Source organism: Ambystoma mexicanum, chromosome 2p (genome assembly GCF_040938575.1).
Source record: "Ambystoma mexicanum isolate Mex_15411 chromosome 2p, UKY_AmexF1_1, whole genome shotgun sequence".
Taxonomy (NCBI): domain Eukaryota; kingdom Metazoa; phylum Chordata; class Amphibia; order Caudata; family Ambystomatidae; genus Ambystoma; species Ambystoma mexicanum.
The window spans coordinates 159,980,549-160,006,309 of NC_090923.1; the positions used below are offsets into that span (position 1 = coordinate 159,980,549).

The 25,761-nt window shown below is 45.3% G+C and overlaps 1 protein-coding gene across 1 annotated transcript in view; it reads left to right on the plus strand.

The window, feature by feature from the left end:
- C2PH3orf20 (chromosome 2p C3orf20 homolog) overlaps nucleotides 1-25,761 on the plus strand; it is a 746,030-nt gene that overhangs the window by 250,688 nt on the left and 469,581 nt on the right. The window contains exon 8 of the mRNA XM_069643014.1: nucleotides 14,300-14,455. Coding sequence (XP_069499115.1) covers nucleotides 14,300-14,455 — 156 coding nt within the window. The remainder of the gene's footprint in view (nucleotides 1-14,299; nucleotides 14,456-25,761) is intronic.

Consider the following 25,761-nt stretch of genomic DNA (forward strand, 5'->3'; position numbering starts at 1 on the left):
TGCATTAACGGCTGTGAGGCATACATCAAGCAAACAAATCCCCAGCGAATTGCGCCAGAAGTGCAGTTATACTGCAGAGAGTACACTGACTCCTTGGATCTCTTGGACCCACCTCCTGGGCTTCTGGTATCAGCCCGTATTGCTCCTTTTTTGCGGAATGTTAATTCAGAATGTTAATCGCTCTGTAATGGCTGCAGCACATTTAGAGTGAAATCCCCCAGTCTGCCACCCTCCCCTCAGTGGTGTTTAAAACCAATGGCAAAGCCCCCTGTCTTGGGGAGGCCCAGAGGTAACCTTGGGGGGGCCTGGCCCCCATATCCCCCCTGCTGGAGCCGGGCCTGATTCATGCAGGCAGGCAGCCAATCAGGCACACAAGGTGTTCAGGCCATTCACTTCTCTCCAGACACTCACAACAAGTTATGTGTATTGGGACAAGTACCGAGCCATTCAACACTCCAAGCTGCATTCATACCGGTTTCGGGCAGGGCTGTCTCAGTCATTGTGTCAACCACCAGATACTAGACATCCACAACACAGAATGCATATTCGTCACACACTCGATTCACCCAGGTCCCACCCACAGGAGTTACCCACAACATACATCACCGTGAAGGCTCCAGCTAGTCTGGCCGGACCTTCACAACCACACCATATATGGCATTTCCACCCAACAGCCAGTCAGGGGGAAGGGACAGAGTCAGGGCTTCCCAGGACTTGGGGAACACAAGGTAATGGGTAATAGAAAGCAAGAGGCCACCGGGGCCATCTTGTTTTCCATCAGGAATCAACTGATCCCAATGGCAGGGCCGGGGTATCCCAAAATGGAGGATACTCCGCGCACCTGTCAAATTCAGCATGGAGCTGCCACCAGCCCATACCCTGCTCTGCAGGCCACCCACAGGTGCCCAAAAACATACACTAGGGGCACAGGGTTGTACCCCCAGCCATGGCTGCCATAGGGGTATCCCACGGGTTTCCGTTCACCAAACCAAAAGAAAGAGAGCTGCACCGCCAGGAGTCCCACATTAACTCCTGAGTGGAAAACACGACAGAACACACAATAAAAAGCAGTAAAGGACAAGGATACTGAGGCCCTGTCCCTCCGATGCATTTCCAGCATCACAGTGCACAACGACAAAAAGTGATCACAACCAATTAAAAATGGTCTGCCATAATATCAACCAGGAATCCGCAGTGAGATCTGAAGTAAATCTGATGATAAACCCGTGCAGAAACAGACTATCCATTCAAAGAAAAGACATGCCAAACTTGATCGAAAAATTAACCCAATCAATTGAAATGGCTATGGACGGTAAAATAAGGCAATGTATAAATGATACCCCGTTATTTCAGGAATTTACGATTAGACACCGGGGAGGCGGTCAGAAGCCAATAATGAAACATAAGCATTTATATTACAACCAGATTGTAGAAAAGAAGAAAAAATTAAAGAAAGATATAAGGTGCTAAATACGAAGTACATTTATGAACAATGCAGAGGCAATACATACCTTGAAACAGAAATACTGCAACTGGTTGAAAATTCATAAAAATGTGTGGTGAATCAAGATGCACAAAGGATGATAGAGAATATCAAGACAAGGAACACAGCAGCAATATGGGCAATAATAAATCAAATGGAGGCTCCACAAGATGCGCTGTTGGCTAATCCAATCACAGCCATGGCGTGGGAAACCTACTATGCTAACACACAATAATGGCATTTATAACACGCCTATACAAAAGTGTTTCAAGGCGCAAGGAGGCAAGGGAGGGGGAACAGAGGGCAACAGAGACAACGATCTTACTAGGCCACGTGACATTGAGATCGCACAAGTGCACGCGAAGGGGGAAGGGGAAAAGTGCGGGGGTAGGTGGAGGGGGCAGTGCAGTACATGGATCGACAGTAGAAATAAATAGAACATATAAAAGCAATAAGTAAAAGGTGCAGCCATCAGGTGTCAAGTGCTGGTAGGGGACTGTAGGGATACAGAAAACAGTCCCCAAGTGAAAGGGTTGCCAGGGAGGCAGTGCAGGTGTGCAACTGGCAGGGGAGGGCACCTGGACCCGAGATCAGAGGGAAGCCAGGTGACCAGTACAGCTTCAGTTTCAGTCAGGAGTTCAGCAGGGGAGAGGAGGAGAGAAAGCAGAAGCAAAGAGGAAGGTTTTGAGGTGCTACCAGAACCAGAGACTGCTCTCCTCAAGTTTCAGGGAGGAAGGGAGGCTGTGCCAGAGGGAGGCCCCAGCCGAAGAAAGAGATCTACCACCAACTCGTTGCTTGGAGAAATGACTGACCCTGAGGAAGTTGGTGGAGGATGAGCGAAGAGCACGAGAATGAAGGTATTTAGGAAGAGAGAGTTGAAGGTATTGAGGCCCAAGGCCGCAGAAAGCCTTGTGGACAATGCAGAGGGTTTTGAACTTAATCCACACAGCCACTGGGAGCCAGTGCAGAGATTTCAGTCCTGGAGAGATACGATCCCTGGGCTTGAGGCCAAGAACAGGTCTTGTAGTCTTGTTTTGGATGAGTTGCAGAGGGCGGAGAGTAGAGGCAGGCAGATTTAGAAAGAGGCTGTGGCAGTATTCCAGCCCAGAGAGAACCAGAGCTCTGGAGACAGTGAGCTTCTGGGGGAAGGAGAGGAAAGGAAGTATACCTCTGAGGAGGTGCAGCTGGTAGTGTGACTTCTTAGAGACGTCAGAGATGTGAGGAGTGAAGGAAAGTGTGGGGTCGAAGATGACCCCAAGGTTTTTAGCCTCGCAGGTGGAAGCAGGAAGATTGCCAAGAGTGGCCAGCCAGAGAGTGACAGGAAAGGAGGGAGCAGGTGTGCGGATGAGGAGAATCTCAGTCTTACTGGCATTAAGGCAGAGATAATTGGCAGCACACCACTCCTGGCAGCGGACAGACAGTCAGAGATGAGAGGAGGAGAAGAAGTGGTGGAAGGGAGCCTGAAAATGAGTTGAGTGTCATCTGCATAGCACTGAAAGTTGGGGCAGAGAGCGGCAATGCAGTGGGAAAGAAATGTCAGGTATTGGTTGAACAGCCAGGGAGAGAGGGTAGACTCCTGGGGAACATCACAGGTAGAGGTAGAGATAGAGATAGAGGAGTGGAAGGACCCAAGTTGGACCGGAAAGGGTCGATCAGAGAGGAAAGAGGTCCGCCAAGCCAGGGCCTGATCAGTGATACCCAGGTTATCACGGAGATGATTGAGCAGGATGCCATGGTTGACCGTGTCAAAGGCTGAAGAGAGATCAAGTAAGATGAGAACACAGGGGGTGTTGGAATCGAGGTTGGAGAGCAGGTCTTCACGGATGTTCAGGAGAGCAGTTTCTGTGCTTCTGGCAGCACAGAAGTCAGACTGATGGTCATGGAGACAACTAACAGATTCAGTGTCAAGATTAAGCTGGGAGATAGCCATCTTTTCCAGGAGTCTGCCCAGGAAAGGAGTGATGGAGACTGGGAATAGTTAGCTGAGCAGGACGTGTCGGCAGAGGGTTTCTTAAGAAGAGGGTGCACAAGGGAGTGCTTCAAGGGGGAAGGGAAGACTCCAGTGGTGAAGGAGTGGTTGCTGAAGTCAGACAGAGCAGGGGCCAAGATGTCAATGTGGTCCTTGATAGTTTTGGAGGAGCATGGGTGAACCTGTTTTGATGAGACGTTCATAGATCGGACTTCTGTAGAAACCTCTTGTGGGGAAGGTATTTTCCAACTGCACCACACTGAAAACTTTTCCAATCATGGGGTTTCAAGCCTTGTTAAAGTGAATTGTGGAACATCCAGGTTCTATACATTCCTATGTGTATACATTGTTGCAGTGCCGCAATCTATTCACTACATATCCAGCCTCAAGATTACTTGGTCTACTTGTGTTTCAGCATCTGTACAATTGTAAAATGACTTTGCATTTTCTTCAATGATTCTTCACATGAGCATTTTTATTTCAATCCCGAAATGTTGTTTATCTTCGACACCTCCTCTTCAGATCTTACCTATAGTTTTACGTCTTGCATGTCTCTTCCAGGTGCGTCACTTACACTTTGCATGACATCACCAGTCTTCTTTCTTGCTCATTTTCATACTTCTTCCGGGACTTCTTCAAGAAGAACTTTTTAACTTCGTTCATGCATATAGGGTTTTCTCAATGGACACCATGTTTCAAAAATTCTTTGTGATACAGGCATCCTCACTGGAACTGCACGTGTCGCAATTTCCGGTTCCCAACATATAGGCAACATGGGGGTGGTGCTTCTGGTGGGATATTTGACTCCTCCTCAACAACCACATGACCTCAGACACAGGGGCCAATTACAGGTCAGCCCAGCCCACAAATCCCGGGTGTAAACTACAAAAGTAAGCACCATGCAAGGACAGGAGAGATCAACCTTTAAAACCCAGCCAGTCCAATCATATGATATCAAAACTTTGGGAGAGGAGACAGAAGGAGAGCAACACATCCTTGGAGACCACTGACATAATGTGCACATGCCAGAAGAGTATAATGGTTGGTGGAGACCAGAAAGGATGAGATACTAGTGCATGGTAAGGAGGCAGAAAAGTAGTATAGTGAATAGGGAGAAATTGGGTTTGGGGAGGGGGGGGTTGTGGCGACCTTGTATTGTTATTGATCCTGGTGTGTTAAAGTGAGAGAGAAAGGTAAAAAGAAAGAGAAAGAGACTAATTATTTGAAAGCATAAAAATATTGGAACGGTTCAAAATAGCTAGCAAACAACACGCAGAAAAAGACAAAACATAGTCACTGCATTTTATGTCTATAAATGAAAAATAACATGTTACTGGATTAGAGGAAATAGTGACGAATAGAAATACTTGAGCCAATGCTTCTTAATCACTGGAATTCTCTTTGGAAGCATTCAATTCAATTTTTGTATTATCCTTTCTGTTCCAAGAGGAAGGAGCAAAAGAAACACAAATTATCAACACAATAAGTAGTACACCAATAAATGGCACAAAGGTCAGGAAATCAGAAATGATCAATCTGAAAACAACTACAACAACACCCAGTGAACACCAGCTAAAGAATAATTATTTATAAGCAGTAAGGTGGGTGGCATGTTAGTTGCAGATTACTAGAAAGCGAGAAGAGCTAGCATTGACTGTATGAAATCTCAGTACAAAGGATTTAGAAAGAAATGACTAATTGACTAAGGCCCCATCCTCTGTCTGATGCAATGGGTTGATATCAAGCCAGGCCTGCAAGTCTCCCAGTGGCTTAGGACAGATTTATGAACTCACTGCTTGCGCACAAAGCTTTGAGGGGGTATACATCTGGTTAACTTCCGTCTGATTAACTTCGAAACTATAAGTTATCTGTCTTTTGACAACCTCTTTTGAGATCAGAAAACCTAACACTAGAGGACAGTCCACAATGTACCAAACGTAAATCTGGCAGCTGTAGCTTTTCAGATTGTAGAGCCAGAGTCTATGGAACAAACTGCCTTTCTTATGGCACCCAAAATAAAACTATGCCATAGATCGGTAAAATGTATCATCTCACTCAAGGCTTGCACGTTAGTACTCTCCCATCCCTACCTTTGCATTATGTCACATGTATGTCATATCATTGAGAGCATGTGGCTCTTTAAGACAAAACACGTATTACAACATAACATTTCAGAAGATAGGATACTGTATTTTTCATCACAATGTAGAACAACAATGTAAAACATGAACATGTATAAGATAATAAAATAACAATGTAAAACACTACATACCAAAACAACACAGGAAAAGACAGATCATGAGATTGCATAAAATAACAATGCCATGCAAGATAGATAAAGAGAGGGTTTACGATATCACCATGAGGAATGAAGATGTCAGGTGAGGCATGTACTAATATATATTGTACACAGTCACAACTGAGGCATTAGGGCCCATATGAAGAGATGGTGATTATAATAACACTGCAGAGGGAATAATAAAATGATGTGGGTAATTCCGTCTCTGAAAGGGTAATCGGCTGATTAGAATCCCCTTTCATAAGTTCTGCGCCAAATGCATAGTGGGTATCTCTGCCATGCTGCATCAGTATCCTGATTTGCAACTCCTGCTCTACTTGTGGTACAAAGCACGCTCAGAGGCCACAGTTGCCCATTTGAGAGTTGCAGTGACAGCCAAGTCTCTGCAGTACAGAGGTTACATTTCAGTAATCGTTGATATCATACATGTTTCAGCTCCTGAGAACCAACTCAGGTTTGGAAGGTGATGTGTATTCTGGCCAGACAGCCTGAGCCTGTCAGATGACAGGGCATGAACCTGAATGGTCATACCTATTCTTTTTTTATTTTTTATTAATGACTTAAAATGGTTACAGAATTGAAAACCTTTAGCCATGTTATACTTCTGGACAATACGAAAGAATATTTCACAAAAGGTAGCAAGCGCTCCTCTCCAGAGAGAACATGCCATGATAACCTGTTCTGAGGTGATAGTTTGCAGCACACGCTTTTTGATCACTGTACCTTTCACAGATGGAAAATATCCATTTGCATATCAGTCTTTGTCCCGCCCACATGGGCAGTCCAGCACCGAAATGCTATGGCAATTCCTCTCTGAACAAGAGTACCGACAGCAACCCCATACACCAGTTTCAGCCTTGTTGGGCCTCATCAGTGAGGTGAAGCTGTGCCTCTCTGAGCACAGTGAACACGGAGACCACGTCTGGTTGCCCCCAGGTAACTCAGGGTGACTAACCCCAAGTTCCTTACACATATTTCACAAAAGGTAGCAGGCGCTCCTCTCCAGAAAGAACATGGCATGATAACCTGTTCTGAGGTGAGAGTTTGCAGCACACTCTTTTTGCTCACTGTTCCTTTCACAGATGGGAAATATCCATTTTCATATCAGTCTTTGTCCCGCCCACATGGGCAGTCCAGCACTGAAATGCTATGGCAATTCCTCTCTGAACAAGAGTACCGACAGCAACCCCATACACGTGTTTCAGCCTTGTTGGGCCTCATCAGTGAGGTGAAGCTGTGCCTCTCTGGACTGCTCGGTGCTGGACTGCCCATGTGGGCGGGACAAAGACTGATATGCAAATAGATATTGCTTATCAGCTTCACCTCAGGTTATCATGCCACTCGCACAAGGCCTATCGCGTGTGAAAATCCCCGGGTACCCCTGGAATACACGTACCCCGCTAACGCAAGGCCTATCGCGTGTGATAATCCCTGCGTACCCCTGGAATACGCGCAGGAACCCCATCCACCCTGGGCATGCCCCACAGGCAGCCCATTCACCCTCCCGATGCCCCGCAGGCAGCCCATTCACCCTGGCCATGCCCCGCTGGCAGCCCACACCACAGGGGGGACTTTTTCAACGCAATTTACCTGGTGCGAGCGGGGTACACATATTCTGAGGGGTGTGCAAGTACATTTTCACACGTTTTGGCTGCCTTGAGCGGGGTACATGTAGTTTTTTCACGCGATTACAGTGTAGCGGCCCTGTAAGGTGGTCCAGGGTTAGCGCGGCCCTTTGCGCCATATTGGGGATTTCAATGGCATTTCCTTGTGCAAGGGGTGTTCTTGGGGGCGTAACTGGCGCTGCGGGATGTTCGCTGCGCAAGGGCTCAAAATGGCTTGGAAAATCCATGAATACGCGGTGCGCCAGAATGCTGTTTAGCGCACACGGCTGGCACATGCTGGCGCATGCTCCCTCTCTGCGCTGCTCGCGTGCGCTGCCTCTGCGCTGAAATCTTTAAATTACCCCCTTAATATAAAGATGTTCACTGAGGTGCCAATGCCTTTCACAAACCCAGCTTGCCACTGATCTGGATGTACTGTTTTCCTGCTCCATTGGGATAGAGATTTTAACAGAATGGACCCAAAGACTTTGCCTGTGACATCAAGCAAAGCAATTGGGCGGTAGTTGCTCGGGTCTGATCAAAGTCCTTTTTTTAATATTGGGACAACTACCGCCGTCTTTCAGGACAAAGAGATCTGTGCCACTGCGAGTATGTTCTTATATAAATGGTGCAGAAAGATTGCCCACAACCCCGGATTTTGATTAAGGTGGGCATTGGTTAGCCCATCCGGGCCTGGTGCTCTCGAGTTTTTAAGTCTCTTAATCATGGCTTCAATAGTTGGTATTTCGATGTCAAGTGGGTGCTCTTCCGTACACAGTCTATCAGGTTGTGAAGGATCTAGGCCGCTGCTCTGAGTTTTTTCTCAGACAAGAAAAGAGAAGTTTTAATATGTTTATAAAGCGCCAAAACCCTGAAGGATGAGGACGCCACATATACAAAGAGGATACACAGAGAACACACAGAGGACACACGGTGGACACAAGGAGACAGGACAACATAACTTTTTTTAATTTAATTTTTATTTTTCAGGGGCGCAGGCGTATCTGGTCAGCAGAGAGCCTGGTGTGGTATCTTTCAAAAAAATGTGTCTTGAGGTGTTTCCTAAAAACCTGCTGTCTGGTTGCCAGTCTCAATTTTGTCAGCAGGGAATCCCAAACTTGGGCTGAGAGTGTATAGAAGGATTGGCCCAAGCCTCTAAATTTGTTTATCCTAAGTTCCAGCAGCCTGTTACCTGTACTTAATCTGAGTTGTCTAGAGGGAACATATGATTTCATTGTACCCTTTAGGTACACCTTTAGGAAGGAAGTAGTAAACCATAGCCAGAGCCATTGTACCAGCATAGATGGCAGAGCCTCTTTATGGAAGCCATGGCACTCAGCCCTAACTTCTTCAGCAACTCTTTCCTAATTTGCAGGAACAAGCGCTGTTCATGGCCCAGGAAGAGGAGTGTTCCTCTAGTCCAGGATGAGAAGGCCTGGAGCAAAGGAACAGGAGGCAAGAAGGTATTTAGGGGACACTCAAAATCTCAGTCTTTGAAGGACTGTGAGTGAACAATAAATCCCGGGACGGTACCCCGAATCGAGAGTAACAGAACCAAGAGGCATCTGTATCCATCCTGTTATCATGCCACATTTTCCTAAAATGCTACAATGTTCAAGTCCATCTCTAATACACCTATAGCTATTACATTTGCAACCTTCTGTATTGATCTTTCATTGATTCTGCCTGGCTGTGTGACCGTTGCCAATGTGTCATGGGGTCGTGTACTCCCTTCTTGTCTAGTGGATGGTGCTTCAGTTCAGCTGTCAACTATATACTTCACTGAGTGGTGCTTGCGAGTGACATTTGATGAACAATGGCAGTGAAGCTTGGGTTCACGATATGATGTCCCACTGAACCTTGAGGTGGAATGTATGCCGTACCTGATAGCTACCAGTCTACAAGTTTATGTCGTGCACGTCCCTCTCTTGTCTCTTTTCCACCCCCCCCCCCTGTGCTATCACCATTGACCAGCACTGTGGAGACTGTATTGGACTACTACACCAATCAACACCTTCACCTCCTACTTGTCCCATTACACTAGAATATCTGTCCTCTTGACACCCTCCCTCACTACCCTGATGCTTCCCCCAACATTCAAATAAACAAAGCACTTCCTGGCATCCTGTCACCCTCCTTTCTCTATCTCCCACATGTTTACCCTCCCACCCCTAACAAAAAGTAAAAGCTGTTTCATCTGTGTTATTTACTTTGGTGCTATGCAGATTATTAACTTGGGGCATCTGTAGCCATGCACTTTTATATACTTACAATTTCTAATCTACCTCAATAAAAACAATATATATTGATCAATAAATACCAACAGCGTGCTAAAAAGTATATTCTCTTACCGCCAGACACAAACACAGGCGGCGTCCTCTAGTCTCCGACCTGCTACCGCTTTGCACCCTTCCACCAGACCGCTCGACTACATTTACATCTTCTGTTTCACGCATGCGCGCCGGCGCGCTGCGCCCAGGTTTACATAGTTTATCAGCTGGGATAGCAAGGCAATCCAATAACCAATCAGGTAGTGGTAATTCCACAATAGCATAGAGAACCACAGCAACACCCGTGCTCGACTGCACTTACAGATTGCACATCATGGGCTCCATTTATATATCTCTAATGGTGCATTGCAACACTAAGGTTTTCAGAATTGGACAAACACCATTGTTTTCCTTATAATCTTGTGGGAACGGAAAAAAGAAGACCCCATAAAATTATATTTGAAGAAGGGGAATGGAAAGTTTGACATGAGAGAGGGTGTGTGGTGGGTGAAAGAGAACCAAATGGTGGATTTGTAACTTTGGGTGGGAGGGATTAGAGAGACCTTCTTCAGTTATAACATTTTCGTCTTTCCAGAGGGATGTCATGGGAGTAAATCCAGAGAACCAAGTGGGACTTGTGTCACAGGAAGAAATGGGGGAAATTAGATCAGGAGTGAATCCGGATGCCCTTAGTCTGTAGGAGAAAGTTGGGCAGAGCAAAAGAGGAGGAAGGGTGCACATGTAGAGTTAGTGGGACTGTAGAAGACCTTTTCGTTAAAGGTGATTGCATCTTACTGTGATAATGAAAAGACCTATGGGGCTCCTTTTGAGCCGAGTGTGCCAGAATACGCAATGTGCAAAAACCTTCTGTAAGGCTTTCAGCATTGCGTTTCCAGTATGCAGCATTTTCATTCATCTGTATGGCGGAGGGATACACCCATCGTAAGTCATGACACCGCAGCTCCATTACTCTCTGGCATACAAATACTCCAGCATTTGCGCCAGCAAGTATTTTAATGCCGGCACAAATACTGAGGCTCCCTATGGATCCGTTTGGAGTCCGCCGGATTTTTGTCCCCTTAAAAAGCAGGCACACTCCATAGGGATCCTTTGAAAATGCTGCTTGCAACGCATACATGGAAGGTGGCATTCATTCAGTTTGCACCCTGGAGTGCAAATTTGGTGTCGGAGACGCGTTTACATTTCACTGTAAACATAACAGGCCCCTTCCGCCAATTTAAGAGGAGCTTCAAAATGAGCTCCATTGTGTTTCCACGGGAACCATTGCGCAAATGTTTCCACAGTTATATTCCCGTGGGAAATTAGCGCAGGAAAAAAATCTTGCGCAAATGCAAAACGGGGAAACTAAAATTGGAATCACTGGGTAGTGGGTCAAAGTGTTTTGCTTACATAGGTGGAAAGTGGCAAATAGGTGCAAAGCGACAGAAGGTGTAGCCAAAAGTCATGGGAAGTGTGACATGGTAGGGGCTAGGGACCACAGGCATAGGCGTGGCTAGTCAGCCATGTTCTTCGACCATAATTGGGGCAAAGTGATCTCGACCAAGTCCAAAGGCCATAGCCACTGGCCATATGTGATGGCAAGGGCCATTGAGTCACAGTGTTTTACCCTAATTGGTGCAAAGTGTAGCCCCCACCCCCAATTGCTTAGTGAATGAGCATATGCATGGTGGCATCAGCAGGGACATTATAAAAACATCACAGATGACATCAATGGGGCTATCAGAGTTAAGCTTGTTGTAACTTCTGACACCTGCTGAATTTCATGTATTTTGTTGCAGTAAATTGTTTCACTTTAACAAGGTATGCCCATTGGCAGTGCGTGGCCTTCGACCACTGTACTTGCTGTAATAATTAGAATTAAACACTGTGGCACAGTATATATGTCCAATGGTCATGGCCTATGGCTGTGGCCAATAGCCCACACACTGACAAGATCCAACCGGCCATGGGTACTTTGCACCATTTAGGCTCAAAGACGATGGGCCACTGGCTATGGCCGATGCCCGCCTTTTTTTCTCTCTCTATTTCCTTACCTCAGTATTTGTGGTAACATTCTCACTGTGGTGCTGCCTTGTATTGCTGTGATGATTATTCTTGTGGAAACGAAGCGTTCCACAACTACTGTGGTAATTGGCAAACACTTGGAAACTAAAAAGTCTACCCCATCCCCACTGCTACACTCAGTGTGCACGCCTTCTCAATGTGCACATCTCCTAAATGTTAGTTCTCCATAACCCTCACCCACTGCTGTTTCCTGTTCTGCAGTTTTTTTCAGATTACATTTTATGATAAACGCACAGGAATCCCCCAGTCAAATAAAAAACAGGCTCTCGGCCTTCCCCAAAGGGTCCACCTAAGCAAATTGTCCCCTTTAACACTTCCACCACTACTCTGACGTGAAAACACCCTTTTCCCTACTTTAAATGTCATTTTGAGCACATTACTCTTTCGCGTTCCCGAGGTTTCATCACAGGAATAACTTCAGTCTAGCCGAACATACAAAATGCTGACCTTTCATTTCTGAAAAAAGCTAGAGTTGCAATGCACCAAGCAGTTCCGGCTGAACTGTCCCTCTGTGGCAGGACCAAGCCTGATTTGCATATGGTATTTCCTCTTTCTTTAATGGCTTGCACTTGAAGAATGATGGTCTGGAGGGTTGCCCAGAGCAATGCCAGAGGCTTAAATTAATTCAGGATCTTCCGGCCATCACCTCTTTTGTTTTGCTTTAGTCAACCCGACCATGGACAGGTATTCACATATGCGGATCCTGTGTCTTTTGGGCCTAGAGACCCAATATACACCTCACTCAGAATGCCCAATGATACCGACAAATATGTCTGGGGTTGCTTGCGGTTTCATGCAGCAGGGATGTGACCAAGCAGTTTGGGCTGGGCTGTCCGTCATGGGTTGAGACCAAGCCTGATTTGAATATGGCTTTCCCCTTTCTGTAATGGCTTGGCAGGTGAAGAACGATGGTCTGGAGGGTCGTCCAGAGCAATGCCACAGAGGTTCAGATTATTTCAAAACCTTCCAGCCATCAAACATCTCTTTTGTTTTGCTTCAGTGTTGCAATGCACAATGGGAGATATATAAATGATTTTTTGGGACAGTCATACCTCTTTCAGATTTTTGAAAAATGACTGGACGTATTTACACCAAACAAAAAAAGGAACATCTGATGCTTTGTGCCCAACTTGTTTCTTCTTTGGTGCAAATCCATCCAGTGGTTGTCAGAGAGTGAATGATCAATGCGAGCACCATTTCTGTCGATTGGAAAATTAAATGGAGTAGGCCGTTAATAGCTTATTTTCTTTGGCTAAGAACATTTGAGCTATGTAATGGATTTTCTCCACAATTTCCAGTTTTTATGGACCCGTGGTAGACAGGACCTTTGGAAAAGTTTAGTGTGATCCGTCCAGTAAGCCAAAAGTTATTAACAATAGAATTCAACTCAATGCAAATTGGTTTTATGTTCACTAAAGGGTGGTGACTGCCTCCCTATAATATATATTTAGTATATAAGATATATTAGTACCAGAATTAATGATTTATTCATCGCACACAACGATGCAACTAACGATACACAATTTAAATCCCCAAATCTCCATCTCCAAGAACATGTTTCAGCAAAACATCCACAGGTGTAAGGTGGTTTCTCAATCAAACTTTCACCAGTAAACATTCTCTCCTTTAGAGTTTAAAATTATTCTCAACCTCTCGGCTTTTTTCAAAATTGAGACAAGCCCACAGAGATACATGGCCAGCAGTCTAATAAAGATAATACAAAGCAACATTAAAATTTCGAAAAACAGGAAAAAAACCACCTCTTCCATACGTTCAAATCAGATGGACAACATTTTTTCAAAATTGCTATATTTTCACAGATGTTGGGACAATAGTTACATTTGTCATTCGGTTCTGATTATTGTTGCTAATATATGATAGCGGAACCTGCAGTGCAAGAGGGAAGACAGGTCAAGAAAGGCAGAAAGAGGGATGCTATGCTTTAGATCAAAGAGGTGTAAGTAGACTACATTTGCCAATCAGGACCATCATAGTAGAAAAAAGAAATACGATTGGTTGTTCCCCTGTGACTCATACTAAGCAATTTCATTCGTCGATTGACTATTTCTATTCCTACAGCCATAAACAATCATGTAATCAGTTGTGAAGAATTCACATTTTTAACGAATCAGCCATTCTTTATATCTTCATATTCCAACCAATCAGAGCATGAATATGAAGCAGAATATGGCTACGGGCAGATCATCAACAACCTTCTCTTTTAATTGACATACATTGCTATTTAGGAAGCAGCTGAAAACTCTACTCTTTCGATAATTCGTTACATATTCAGCATGGACTCCTTTGAGTCCCCTGTCCTCCTTTTTCATGTTGTCCTGTGATCTGTCCTCTTGTGTTGTTGTCGCGCCCTGATGCTTGCGAGCTTCGGCGCGTTATAAATATATAAATAAATAAATAAATAAATTGTAAAACAAAATTCATATTCTAAATATTTACTCCATGTGCAGTGTTTAGTTATGAATGTTGTCTCCATGTAGGTTCTCAGTTTCCAATGCTTTCACACCAGGCACTGATGATCTATGGGCAGGTATCATTGGAGTTGACAAGTCCTTGACTGGCTGCCATCAGTTATCCTTCGGGCAATATCGCCGTCTGTCAGATATGCCGCTGCCTTGGGCATGGGCGGACCTACACCCTTCTCTTCGAGGACTCCCGCGATCTAGTGATGGTGGCTTCTTTCATAGACGATGGCCTTGGGTGTGTGTACTACACCAATCGGCGCAGGTGAGTGCATATTAAACTGTATTTATACATAGTCGACATGAGTGCAGGCAATGGGATCCTGTGACCTGTTACCTACCCACAGCTTTTTTTTTATGCCCATCTATCAAACTCCTTCCTTCATCTGATGGAACTATTGCACCGTGTCATATTTTTCTATAGAATGATTAAGCAGTACCTTAGCTTTTGGAGGAAATGCAAATGTAACATGCTATTAAGTTTTTAAATGCATATCTATGCGTTTAAATGTGTTTCTTCTGAAAGTGCTGCTGTTTGATTTACGTATGAAAAAATGCACCTCTGTGGACTGAGCAGTAGCGTTGTTAGTATGCTGGGTAAAGTTACCTCATCATGGATTGGGCACCCATAAAAAGTAAAAGAAAGCACAGAACACAATAGGACCACCAAACAACACGTATTGGCAATACCAGCAGTGTGGGCTTTTGTGTAGGCACATGAACGGCATTTGCCAGGCACTCCCGCAGTGCTATTAACTGGGCATCAATGATAGCAGCTGCAAAATGTTGCTAGTACCTGCGCAGGTTATAGCAGTGCCTGGCAAACGCCTAACACCTATACACAAGCCTAAACTGTTGGCTTTGCCAATGCTTGTTTCTAACATGATTTCAGTGCAGGGAAAGCATAGTGCTTATAAATCAGAATGGCTGAATGCAGACCTCGTTAGACATTTTTATTAAACCAGTAGCATGTTTACAGCTCCAATTAAGTCATTAACACCCTGGGAGGGATGCTGACCAATCACGATGCTCCAAACACGCGCTTTATTCTAAGGTATAACCCCTTCACTTCCTCGCTCCCCCTATCTCCTCACCTTAGCACCATGTAGTTTTCTACATGGCTGCTAATAGTGTCTTTTTTCAGTGGCGTTCAATGTTGATGACATCTCTTCTTGCCGTTGCTGATTTAGTGGGCTGGCAGGGAATCAAACAATAGAGCCTGGAATTATGATATAATATGATAGGTTATTTATAACGCGCTTAATACCCAGAGGTTTCTAAGCGCGGACCGGGGATCGAACCTGTGATGCTCCGTGTTGTCTTGCTTCCAAGACGAGCACGTTGCCCCTGAGCTATCCTCCCGGGAGACCAGAATTAGACCAGAACGGTGTTCCTTTGTGCAAGACCTGCTAGCGACTACTAAGCCCTATGAGCGATGTGTGGGTAAAATATGTGTTTGATAAAAGGGCATATCGCTCAATAGTAAACATCGCCTTTTGCACTCTAAATTCCTCCCTGAACTGTAATCTACGCTTTATAAATAAAATTATCCCATACCCAGTGGAACATGGTACAAATGCAAAAGAGAGTACTCAGATTTCATACAGTTGTCCTGCTTATAAGGGCAAGGTTATTACAAGTGGCTGACCCGGAAATCTTTATATAAAACAACGTTGTGTTTTTGGGTTTATTGGTATGTATGTGGCTTTCTTGCGGACGTAACTCCTCATGAACGCTGAGGTCTGGTGTCATGAATTTTGCATGGAATATTCTTTATTCCATTGGCAAACTAATGCAACTATTTCTGGCTCAGTAGGCCACCCCGTTCCCGAGATAATACATCTTTTTGGTTTTCCAGATTTGTTTTTTGACTTTACGTTTTGTGGTGTTACACCACCATCTATAGGTCATTTGTAGAAAGTGCTCGTCATTGCGCATCGAAGCTGAAACATAATCAACACCTGATTCATTCCTATTGCAAAGTTGTGTGAAGAACAGGTTCTTCACCCTCATGACATCAAATGGAATTTTGCTCCAATTTGAAGATGACATTGTTGAATCAGATGATTTGAATCAGGTTCCATGTTTAACCAAAATACTTCTTTCTTCTGTATGCTCTCCCTTCATTAATACTTTCATCCTACAAATATAGTTTTACAGCAATGCCACGAAAAACTTTAGCAGTATTTAATCCCACCCGAATCAAAACAAAACATCAAAAGCTGAAAAATTATCATCATACTTTCAGAATGAAGATCTCAAGACCATGAAGCTGATAGAATTCATCTTGCTTTGAGACAGAACAATGAAAGTGTTGAAGGACCTGAAGCAAGACTCACTAATCAGAGAAATTGTGCTGCTAAAAAACAAAACAACGTAACTGCTGGAGAAACTGAAACATGACTTCCTGTTAAGTGAATTAGTGCTGCTAAAAAACAAAGCAATGAAGTGGTTAAGTAAACTGGAGTGAGACTTAGAGATCAGAGATTTAAAAATCTGAAAATGGAAATCCTGGGCGTAGCTAGTTAATTATAATCACTGAAGAAACTATTTCTCCTGGTCCTATTTTTTGTTTGTTTGGCTTCACACATGCTCTGTGTCACTTTGTAGCCGTGGTGCTCTTAAACACATGCAAACAAGTGGGCCTGCACTGGATGAACCCTTCCCTACCGACGTTGAAAGTCTGGTTTAGGCAGTTGGTATTGGCTAATGCAAATGGAGAAACATATTGGGCTTCATTACTAGTATGGTGGTATTCCGGCAGTAAATCCTTCGAAATACCGCCAAACAGAATTACTGTACCCGTCACTTGGTCTGGCGGATTTATCGCCCGATTGCAAGTGGTGGCAAGTGGTGTAAGTCCCTACTCTTTGGAGTCCATAGGACTCCATAGGGATTTCGGTGGAATTACCTTTGGATATAATTCTGCCAGTGGTAATTCTGTCGATTTTGCTGATTTTGTCGGTGGTGATGCAGCGGATTCTCCTCCAGCTGTTTGTTAGAAGAAAATCCCCCACCTCACTGCCAAACCTATAGTATGGCAGTGCTGTAAAATGGCAGTTACGGATATACTGTCACGTTACTGCCGTTTTATACTGCACCACTGTACTTGTAATGAGGCCTATTGCCAGCTGTCTCCCAGGAGCTTTTTCCTCAAAAATATCTGCGCTGTCAAGATTGGTTTCGCGATTTTCTCCAATACCCAGACTACTTTTTATACACATGTCTAGAAGTTGGAACTACCTCTAAGGAATTAACGTGCAGCTAAAGTCAATAAACAATCACATGTAAAAGGTTTGTCAAGTACACTATTTACAACAAACCAAACAATTGTGATGAAACCTAAAGATAATGAATCAAGAAAGATCACAGATGAAATAAATGATTGCTCTTTTTATATCACATTTATTTATTTATTTGCTTGTACCGCGCCGATAGCCCACAGGCATCAGCGTGCCAACACTCAGACAAAGACCTGGGACTTACAGGAAAACAGGACATTAACAAGAAACATAAAAGGGCACTAACTGACTAGACTATTCTAATCCTCACCTGGTTTCACCTAAAGAAGTGCATTTTAAGTTTCTTTCTAAAAGCAGTGTTTGTGGACTCTAATCTTAGTTGTGGTGGTAGGTGTTAGGCAGAATCCTGTGCAGTTCCCTTGGGGAGCACTACAGAAGATTAAGACTACAGGTATAGGCAAGAAATCCTCTTTGGTATCAGTCTGTACCACAAAGATTTAGTTGGTAGCTGTGGCTAAGCAGTCAGAACTATCTCAAGAGGGAGATGAGCAGTATTCAGGGTTTACATATTAGGACTACATTACGATGGAAATGGAAACACTGACCAAAGCTTTGTATCAAAAATAATATATATTTATTTTACACAGTCTGATGTTCACACACAAATCACTATTGTAAAAGCAAGTTAAAATCAATCTAGAAAAGTATACACAACTCCCTATTTAAATTGTAGAAAAGTTTGAGCAAGAGTGAAAACAGAGCAAAATGGCACAATGAAAACCAAGCAGAAATGGCACTCTAACAATTTCTCAGAAGGGAGGGAAAGGACAAGTTATACAGGATAATACTCTTTAACACACCAGCAACACTTCCCCAAGAATACTGTAAACAAGTTAGGCAAGCCAGTACTTTAGCATATGCAATACTGAGGTGAAAACCGAGCAAAATGGCACTTCACAGGTTTAAAAAGAGGGAAGGAAAAGGGGGTTATAAGAGTTAGCTGCACCAACACATTTCTAGGTGAGAAGCAATCTAGAGAAGGCAGTGGTAACAGATTTAGCAAGAGTCAATCGGCCTGTCAGTGGTACAAGGAAAAGTGCCCAGAAGCAAAATGTTCTAGTCGCTGCGGTCAAGTCTTCGTTTAACGATTCGAAAAGGCGGTTGGAGAAGGTGAAAGACAAAGTTAGATGATAGGGGCGGCCAACCCAGAAGGTAAGACAAGGATTTAAAACACCTTTAACAGTACCCAACTGAAAGGGCGGCCTTGCAGAACAATGTACATTAATAGTGGAAGAGGCTTCTGCGGTGGCGGTAGTTCCTGGCAGTTCCTGCAGTTCGGGAGATCCATCAGAGGAAGAGAGGCTCTCGTCATGGAGGAAGGTTGGAGTTACTGCACTGCCCAGGGATGACACCAGCCGTGGTGCTGTCCGACCAATAAAAGGTACGCTCCTTTATATCGCAGTCACGGTGGACGGGTGCCTGGCTATCCGGTCTCCTAGTGCTTGGCACTGGTGATTCGACCAAGTCAGGTCCTGGAAGGTGATTGGCGAACTGGTTGGCCCCACCAGCTCAAGGGAAGAAGACACTTGCAAGTGAAGATCTTCTCGAGTCGTTGGAGAAAAGTGGTGAGAATCTGCAGCAGGGCTTCACCGGTGGTTGAGTTGTTACAGATGTCTTTGGCTTCTCTCCTCTAGGCTTTTCAGTTTCAGTGGCGACGTCTTGTCCTCCAGTCCTCAGGGCCCTGCTTTTATGCAGCAAGATCCCCATATATACAGCCTAGCTGTCACTCACACAGTTGGGTGACTCTCCTGGCGGGAGAACCCCCCAGCCTATCAGGGCAGAGTGCGACTTGGGTTGCATAGGCAACCCGGTCCAGGATGCCTATTCCCCCTCCCACACATTCTGTCTACCCCAGACTCAATGGCGCCTAGAGGAGGGCTTCTGTGTAGAAGCCCGCCAAAAGAACGAACAAAGGATCCCTGACCTGGGTTAGGTTTACAGAGGAAGAAACGAGAAAGAAATATTATTAAAGTTCTGGCAATAAAAACCTACCGGAGCAAAGTTAATATAAAAATACACCGTCGGTATGTTAGAGGCTGTCAGTAAAAGTGGTAGCCTCGAGCAATGGAGAAACCCCATAGGGAAATATTCGCAGTCAAATATTTATGGTAGTAACCACTGCCACCAGCCAGAAACCTTTGAGAGAGGGACTGTACGGTACCCCCTCGAAAATGAACACTAGGGAAAAACTATTAACCCTTCCCAGTACCTCCATAGTAAGATGGTTTGTACTGGTTTGCTTCATAACTATTGACTAGTAAAGTCAATGGTAACTTTACATGCCCAGGGAGACAGTAGTCAGTCCCAGGGTATGGAGTCTATGTTTGGGGGTCGCTACGAACCCCCTGTGGCACGGCACGGAGGGTGCTGTGTACCACACATGTAAAAAGATGATTCCTATGAGGGTGAGAAAAACCCCATAGACCATAAGCACACAAGATAGCCTAAAACACACACTAGAAAACTGTCTAAGAGTGGGGAAAAAAGGGTTGCACTCTTAGCAGGAGAAAAAAATAAACCCCTCAAATCCAGCAAAGCTGCTGGGGGACTCTATAGATAAGGGAAATTAGCCTTGATAGAGAATTCGCCCTAACACTCGCCCCCCCACCCCCAGACTAAGGGACAGAAGGATCTAATCCACTCCTGATGAGTCTCTTCCCTCTAGCCGGTTAAAAACATCCTAGAGAGACCATCAGCATTTTGGTGGTGACATCCTGGCCTGTGCTCAATGGTAAAATCAAACCTTTGGAGTCAGATTGACCATCTTAACAGTTTTGGGTTTTGCCCTTTCATTTGCATCAACCATCTCAAGGGCTGGTGGGTCTGAATGGTGAAAGTAAAACCATACAAGTATGGCCTAAACTTCTTCAGAGACCACACAATGGCAAAACATTCTCTCTCTCAATAGTTGCCCACCTTGTCTCAGGTTCCTTCAGTTTCCTACTGATGAAGAAAATGGGGTGTTCCCTACCTTTCTCATCCAGTTGACTAAGGACTGCACCTATACCTGTATTGGAAGCATCTGTTTGCACAATGAAGGGTTGGTGGTAGTCAGGTGCTCTTAGGACTGGAGCTTGACAAAGGGCTCTTTCTAGTCTTTCAAAGGCCTGATTGCACTCCTCATTCCATTTGACCTTTTTAGGGAATTTAGGAGAAGAGATTACATTCAGTGGAGAAGCTATGGTCCCATAGTTCTCAATGACATTCCTGTAATACCTAGTGAGACCTAAGAAGGCTCTCACCTGGGTTTGAGTAGTAGGTGTTGTTCAATTTTGCACAGCTTCTATCTTGCTGAGCAAAGGCCTTATTTCCCCACCTCCTACCTCATGTCCAAGGTAGACCACTTTACTCTGACCAATTTGACATTTGCTTGCCTTTATGGTCAGTTGGGCCCGCTCAAGAGCCTGCAAAACATAGCCTAGGTGGTCAACATTTTCTTTCCAAGTAGGGCTGAACACTGCAATGTCATCCAAGAATGCCATGCAGAAGTCCTCCATCCCATTCAGAACCTGGCTAACCATCCTTTGGAATGTAGCAGGTGCATTCTTTAAGCCAAAAGGCATAACTTTAAATTGGTATAAGCCAACTGGGGTGGAGAATGCAGTTTTCTCCTTGGCATGGTCTGTGAGGGCTATTTGCCAATCGCCTGACGTGAGATCAAATGTGCTGAGTAACTTGGCTGAACCATGTCTATCCACCAGCTCATCTGTCCTTGGCAAAGGATGGGCATCAGTCTTAATGACTGCATTTAGAGCTCTATAGTCCACACAGAATCTCAACTCCTTGGATCCTGCCTTTGGTATTAACACAACTGGGCTAGACCATGGACTAGTAGAGGGTTCTATTACCCCGGGATCAAGCATCTTGTTGACCTCTCCTTTGATGTGGGTTCTTACATTTTCTGACATTATGTAACCCCTGATTTTGACAGGTAAACAGTCACCAGTGTTTATGTCATACGTGCCCCAAGGGGTTAAGCCTGGTGAAAGTGAAAACAAGGGGACAACTTGATTTAATAAAACTTTGTACTCTTCCTGTTGTTCAGAAGTCAGGTTAGAAGAGAGATTGACTCCTTCTATCTGCTCATCTAAAGGTTTGCCTCTGAGAAGGTCAGGCAGAGGTTCACTCTCCTCCTCCTCTTGAGCTAAAGCTAGAAGCAAAGCTCCCAGTTCTGGTCTCGAGACATAAGCTTTTAGGCAGTGGGTGTGAAAGACTCTGGGACCCTCCATAGGATTGCCTAAGCCAATCAGATAATAGCGAACTCAACCATGTTGGCCTTCTGGTCATGCCAATGCTTAACCAGAGCCTGACCTGCTTTCAAGTTATCAAGTTATCACTTGCTTCAGCCATCATTTGTGACATTCTCCTCTAGAATCCTATCACATAGTCTGGCTTGGGGGAAGGAGAACTCTCCAGCCCCTGCTTGATCAGGGCCAATGGACCTCTGACTGGATGGCCATAGAGAAGTTCGAAGGGACTGTAACCCACTCCCTCCTGAGGGTCTTCTCTATATGCAAAGAGAAGACATGGCAGTAGAATATCCCACTTTTTCTTAAGGGGGTCTTCTAAAGCTCCTATCATGCTCTTCGTGGTTCTGTTAAACCTTTCTACCAACACATTTGTTTGAGGATGGTATGCTGTTGAGAACTTGTAGCTAACTCCACAGTTTTTCCACATGGCCTTCATGTAGTGGGACATACAATTTGATCCCCTGTCGGATATTACCTCCTTAGGAAACCCAACCCTGGTAAAAATACCAAGGAGGGCCTTGTCCGCAGCCTGAGCTGTAACAGTCCTCATAGGAATTGCTTCAGGGTACCTAGTAGCATGGTCTACTACAACAAGGATGAACCTGTTGCCTGGAGAGGTTGGAGGTCAAGAGGACCGACAATGTCGATTCCTACCCTCTTAAATGGTACTCCCACCACAGGCAGAGGCACTAAAGGTGCCACGTTCTTGGATCCACTCTTGCCAGAGGTTTGGCAGGTGTGGCAACTCTTGCAGTATTTATCTACTTCAGCCCCCATTTTAGGCCAATAAAAGTAGAGAGAGAGCCTTTCCTTGGTCTTCTTGAAACTCAAGTGACCAGCCAAAGGTATCTCATGGGCTAGTTGCACGAATTGGAGTCGGTTCTCTTGGGGGCACTACAGGTTTTTTGTAGTCTCCAGGGGTTGACTCAGTTGGTTCACTATAGAAGAGGCCATCTTTCCAGTGTAACCTATACTTCCCAAGCTCTTGCCCGTCAAGCTGAGAAGCTTCCTGGTGGCGAAGGTCTTCCAGAGTTGGACATTCTCTTTGTCCCTTACTGAAGTTTGCCCTGTTGGGGCCACCTTCTGTCAGTAAAGACTGCAGCTCAGGATGGTGCAAAGGGCCCAGATCTCCAATAACATTCTGGCCTTCTGCTAGATCTGAATCCTCAGGTTCTAGTTCAACCACACAGGGTGGCACCTCCCTCTCAGCCTCAGCTGGAGGTGGAATCACAGGTGTGATTTTTGCTAACCCAGGAGATTTCCTGGTTGGCAGCACTGGAGTGCTGGCTGCTGGTTTCTTTTTGGAAGTCTTGGGTTTCCCCTTTGCTTCTGGTTGCTTAGAAATTGGAGTTAGTAACTCAGGTGGAGTACGAGTGAAATCTTTTTTCTATCATCTCCTCAGGAGAGCCTCTTAAGGTCCTCTCCCTTGCAGGTCTGGTAAGCTCCTGTAATATCTTACTAGGAGGTCTCGGAGTACTGGATACTACTCCAAGATTTTCAGATCATTGCCCAACAACACCCTTCCATGTACTTCAGATTGGATACTAACAGATATTCTGACAGTCATGTCATTGCACTGGATGAAAGCTGGTAACTGGGGAAGCATCTGCACAGGGCCTCCAGCTAACTTGGTGAGGCATTTGGGTGCCTTAGACAACATCCTCTAACTTGAAAAAAGATTCATCCACCACAGTTATGCTGGACACAGTGTCTTTAATGGCAGGGGTCTCCCGACCATTCACAAGGACACTGTCCTTATAATACTCTTTAGTATTATTTGGGATAGAATTATACACATCTAAATTATGTTGTTCCCACAACCCCAAGGATACTAAAGATACACTAGCTGAGATTCGGATGGGGTCTTCAGCCATTAGATGAAAGTTTCCACTGGTCATTGGTACTTCCTCATCTGGAGTGAAGGCTAAGGCGACCGTGTGGATCCCTGAAGGTTTACCCTTACATCTGGGATGCCCTTTCACATGGTCAGTTGAACCACAAACATAACATTTCCCAAATGTCTTTATGAAAGGTGGTTTGCTCTGACCTCCTTCTGGTCTGGGACCAGGAGGTACACTAGCATGATTAGGTTTCCCTTGTGGCTTACCCTTAGAATTTTGTTTTTGGCCCTCTTTGGAATTGGAATTATTTGAATTATCTTTGTTGTCTTTCTTAGGCTGCTTTCCCTCATCCTTTTTCTGAGTGACCCCTGAATCCTTGTGAGTGGCCCTGTTCTGCAGTTCGGGAGATCCAGCAGAGGAAGAGAGCTCTCGTCGTAGAGGAAGGTTCGAGTTACTGCACTGTCCAGGAATGAAACCAGCCGCGGTGCTGCCCGACGAATAAAAGGTATACTAAGCCCTGAGGACCAAAGGGCTGAGGATATCGCTGTTTGCTGTGGCAAGTGTTTTTTTCAACCAGGTGGAGAGGAGAGGAAAATTGAGGTGCGTGTGCCTGTACCTTTAATTCAACAACTAACCTGGTCACCTGACCTTGGTCAAACAGGCACTTAAGGCCGCCTCTTCCGCCCTTGTGGTGCTAAGCCCTGAGGACTGAAGGGCTGAGGATATCGCTGTTTGCTGTGGCGAGTGTTTTTTTCAACCAGGTGGAGAGGAGAGGAAAACTGAGGTGCGTGTGCCTGTACCTTTAATTCACCAACTGACCTGGTCACCTGACCTTGGTCAAACAGGTACTTAAGGCTGCCTCTTCCGCCCTTGTGGCGCTAAGCCCTGAGGACCAATGGGCTGAGGATATCGCTGTTTGCTGTGGCAAGTGTTTTTTTCAACCAGGTGGAGAGGAGAGGAAAACTGAGGTGCATGTGCCTGTACCTTTAATTCACCAACTGACCTGGTCACCTGACCTTGGTCAAACAGGTACTTAAGGCCGCCTCTTCCGCCCTTGTGGTGCTAAGCCCTGAGGACTGAAGGGCTGAGGATATCGCTGTTTTCTGTGGCAAGTGTTTTTTTCAACCAGGTGGAGAGGAGAGGAAAACTGAGGTGCGTGTGCCTGTACCTTTAATTCACCAACTGACCTGGTCACCTGACCTTGGTCAAACAGGTACTCAAGGCTGCCTCTTCCGCCCTTGTGGCGCTAAGCCCTGAGGACCAATGGGCTGAGGATATCGCTGTTTGCTGTGGCAAGTGTTTTTTTCAACCAGGTGGAGAGGAGAGGAAAACTGAGGTGCATGTGCCTGTACCTTTAATTCACCAACTGACCTGGTCACCTGACCTTGGTCAAACAGGTACTTAAGGCCGCCTCTTCCGCCCTTGTGGCGCTAAGCCCTGAGGACCAAAGGGCTGAGGATATCGCTGTTTGCTGTGGCAAGTGTTTTTTTCAACCAGGTGGAGAGGAGAGGAAAACTGAGGTGCGTGTGCCTGTACCTTTAATTCACCAACTGACCTGGTCACCTGACCTTGGTCAAACAGGTACTTAAGGCCGCCTCTTCCGCCCTTGTGGTGCTAAGCCCTGAGGACCAAAGGGCTGAGGATATCGCTGTTTGCTGTGGCAAGTGTTTTTTTCAACCAGGTGGAGAGGAGAGGAAAACTGAGGTGTGTGTGCCTGTACCTTTAATTCACCAACTCACCTGGTCACCTGACCTTGGTCAAACAGGTACTTAAGGCCGCCTCTTCCGCCCTTGTGGCGCTAAGCCCTGAGGACCAAAGGGCTGAGGATATCGCTGTTTGCTGTGGCGAGTGTTATTTTCAACCGGGTGGAGAGGAGAGGAAAACTGAGGTGCGTGTGCCTGTACCTTTAATTCACCAACTGACCTGGTCACCTGACCTTGGTCAAAAAGGTACTTAAGGCCGCCTCTTCCGCCCTTGTGGTGCTAAGCCCTGAGGACCAAAGGGCTGAGGATATCGCTGTTTGCTGTTTGGCGAGTGGCGCAAAGCGCAAGGCAAATAATCGGACAATATTAGTCTGCAAGAAATGGATCCATCCAATCTCAGTACATCTAATGTGCTGCTAAGAACTAGAGCTCAAGTAAGACAAACAGCAAACTTAGAAGTACTACAGTCGAAAAA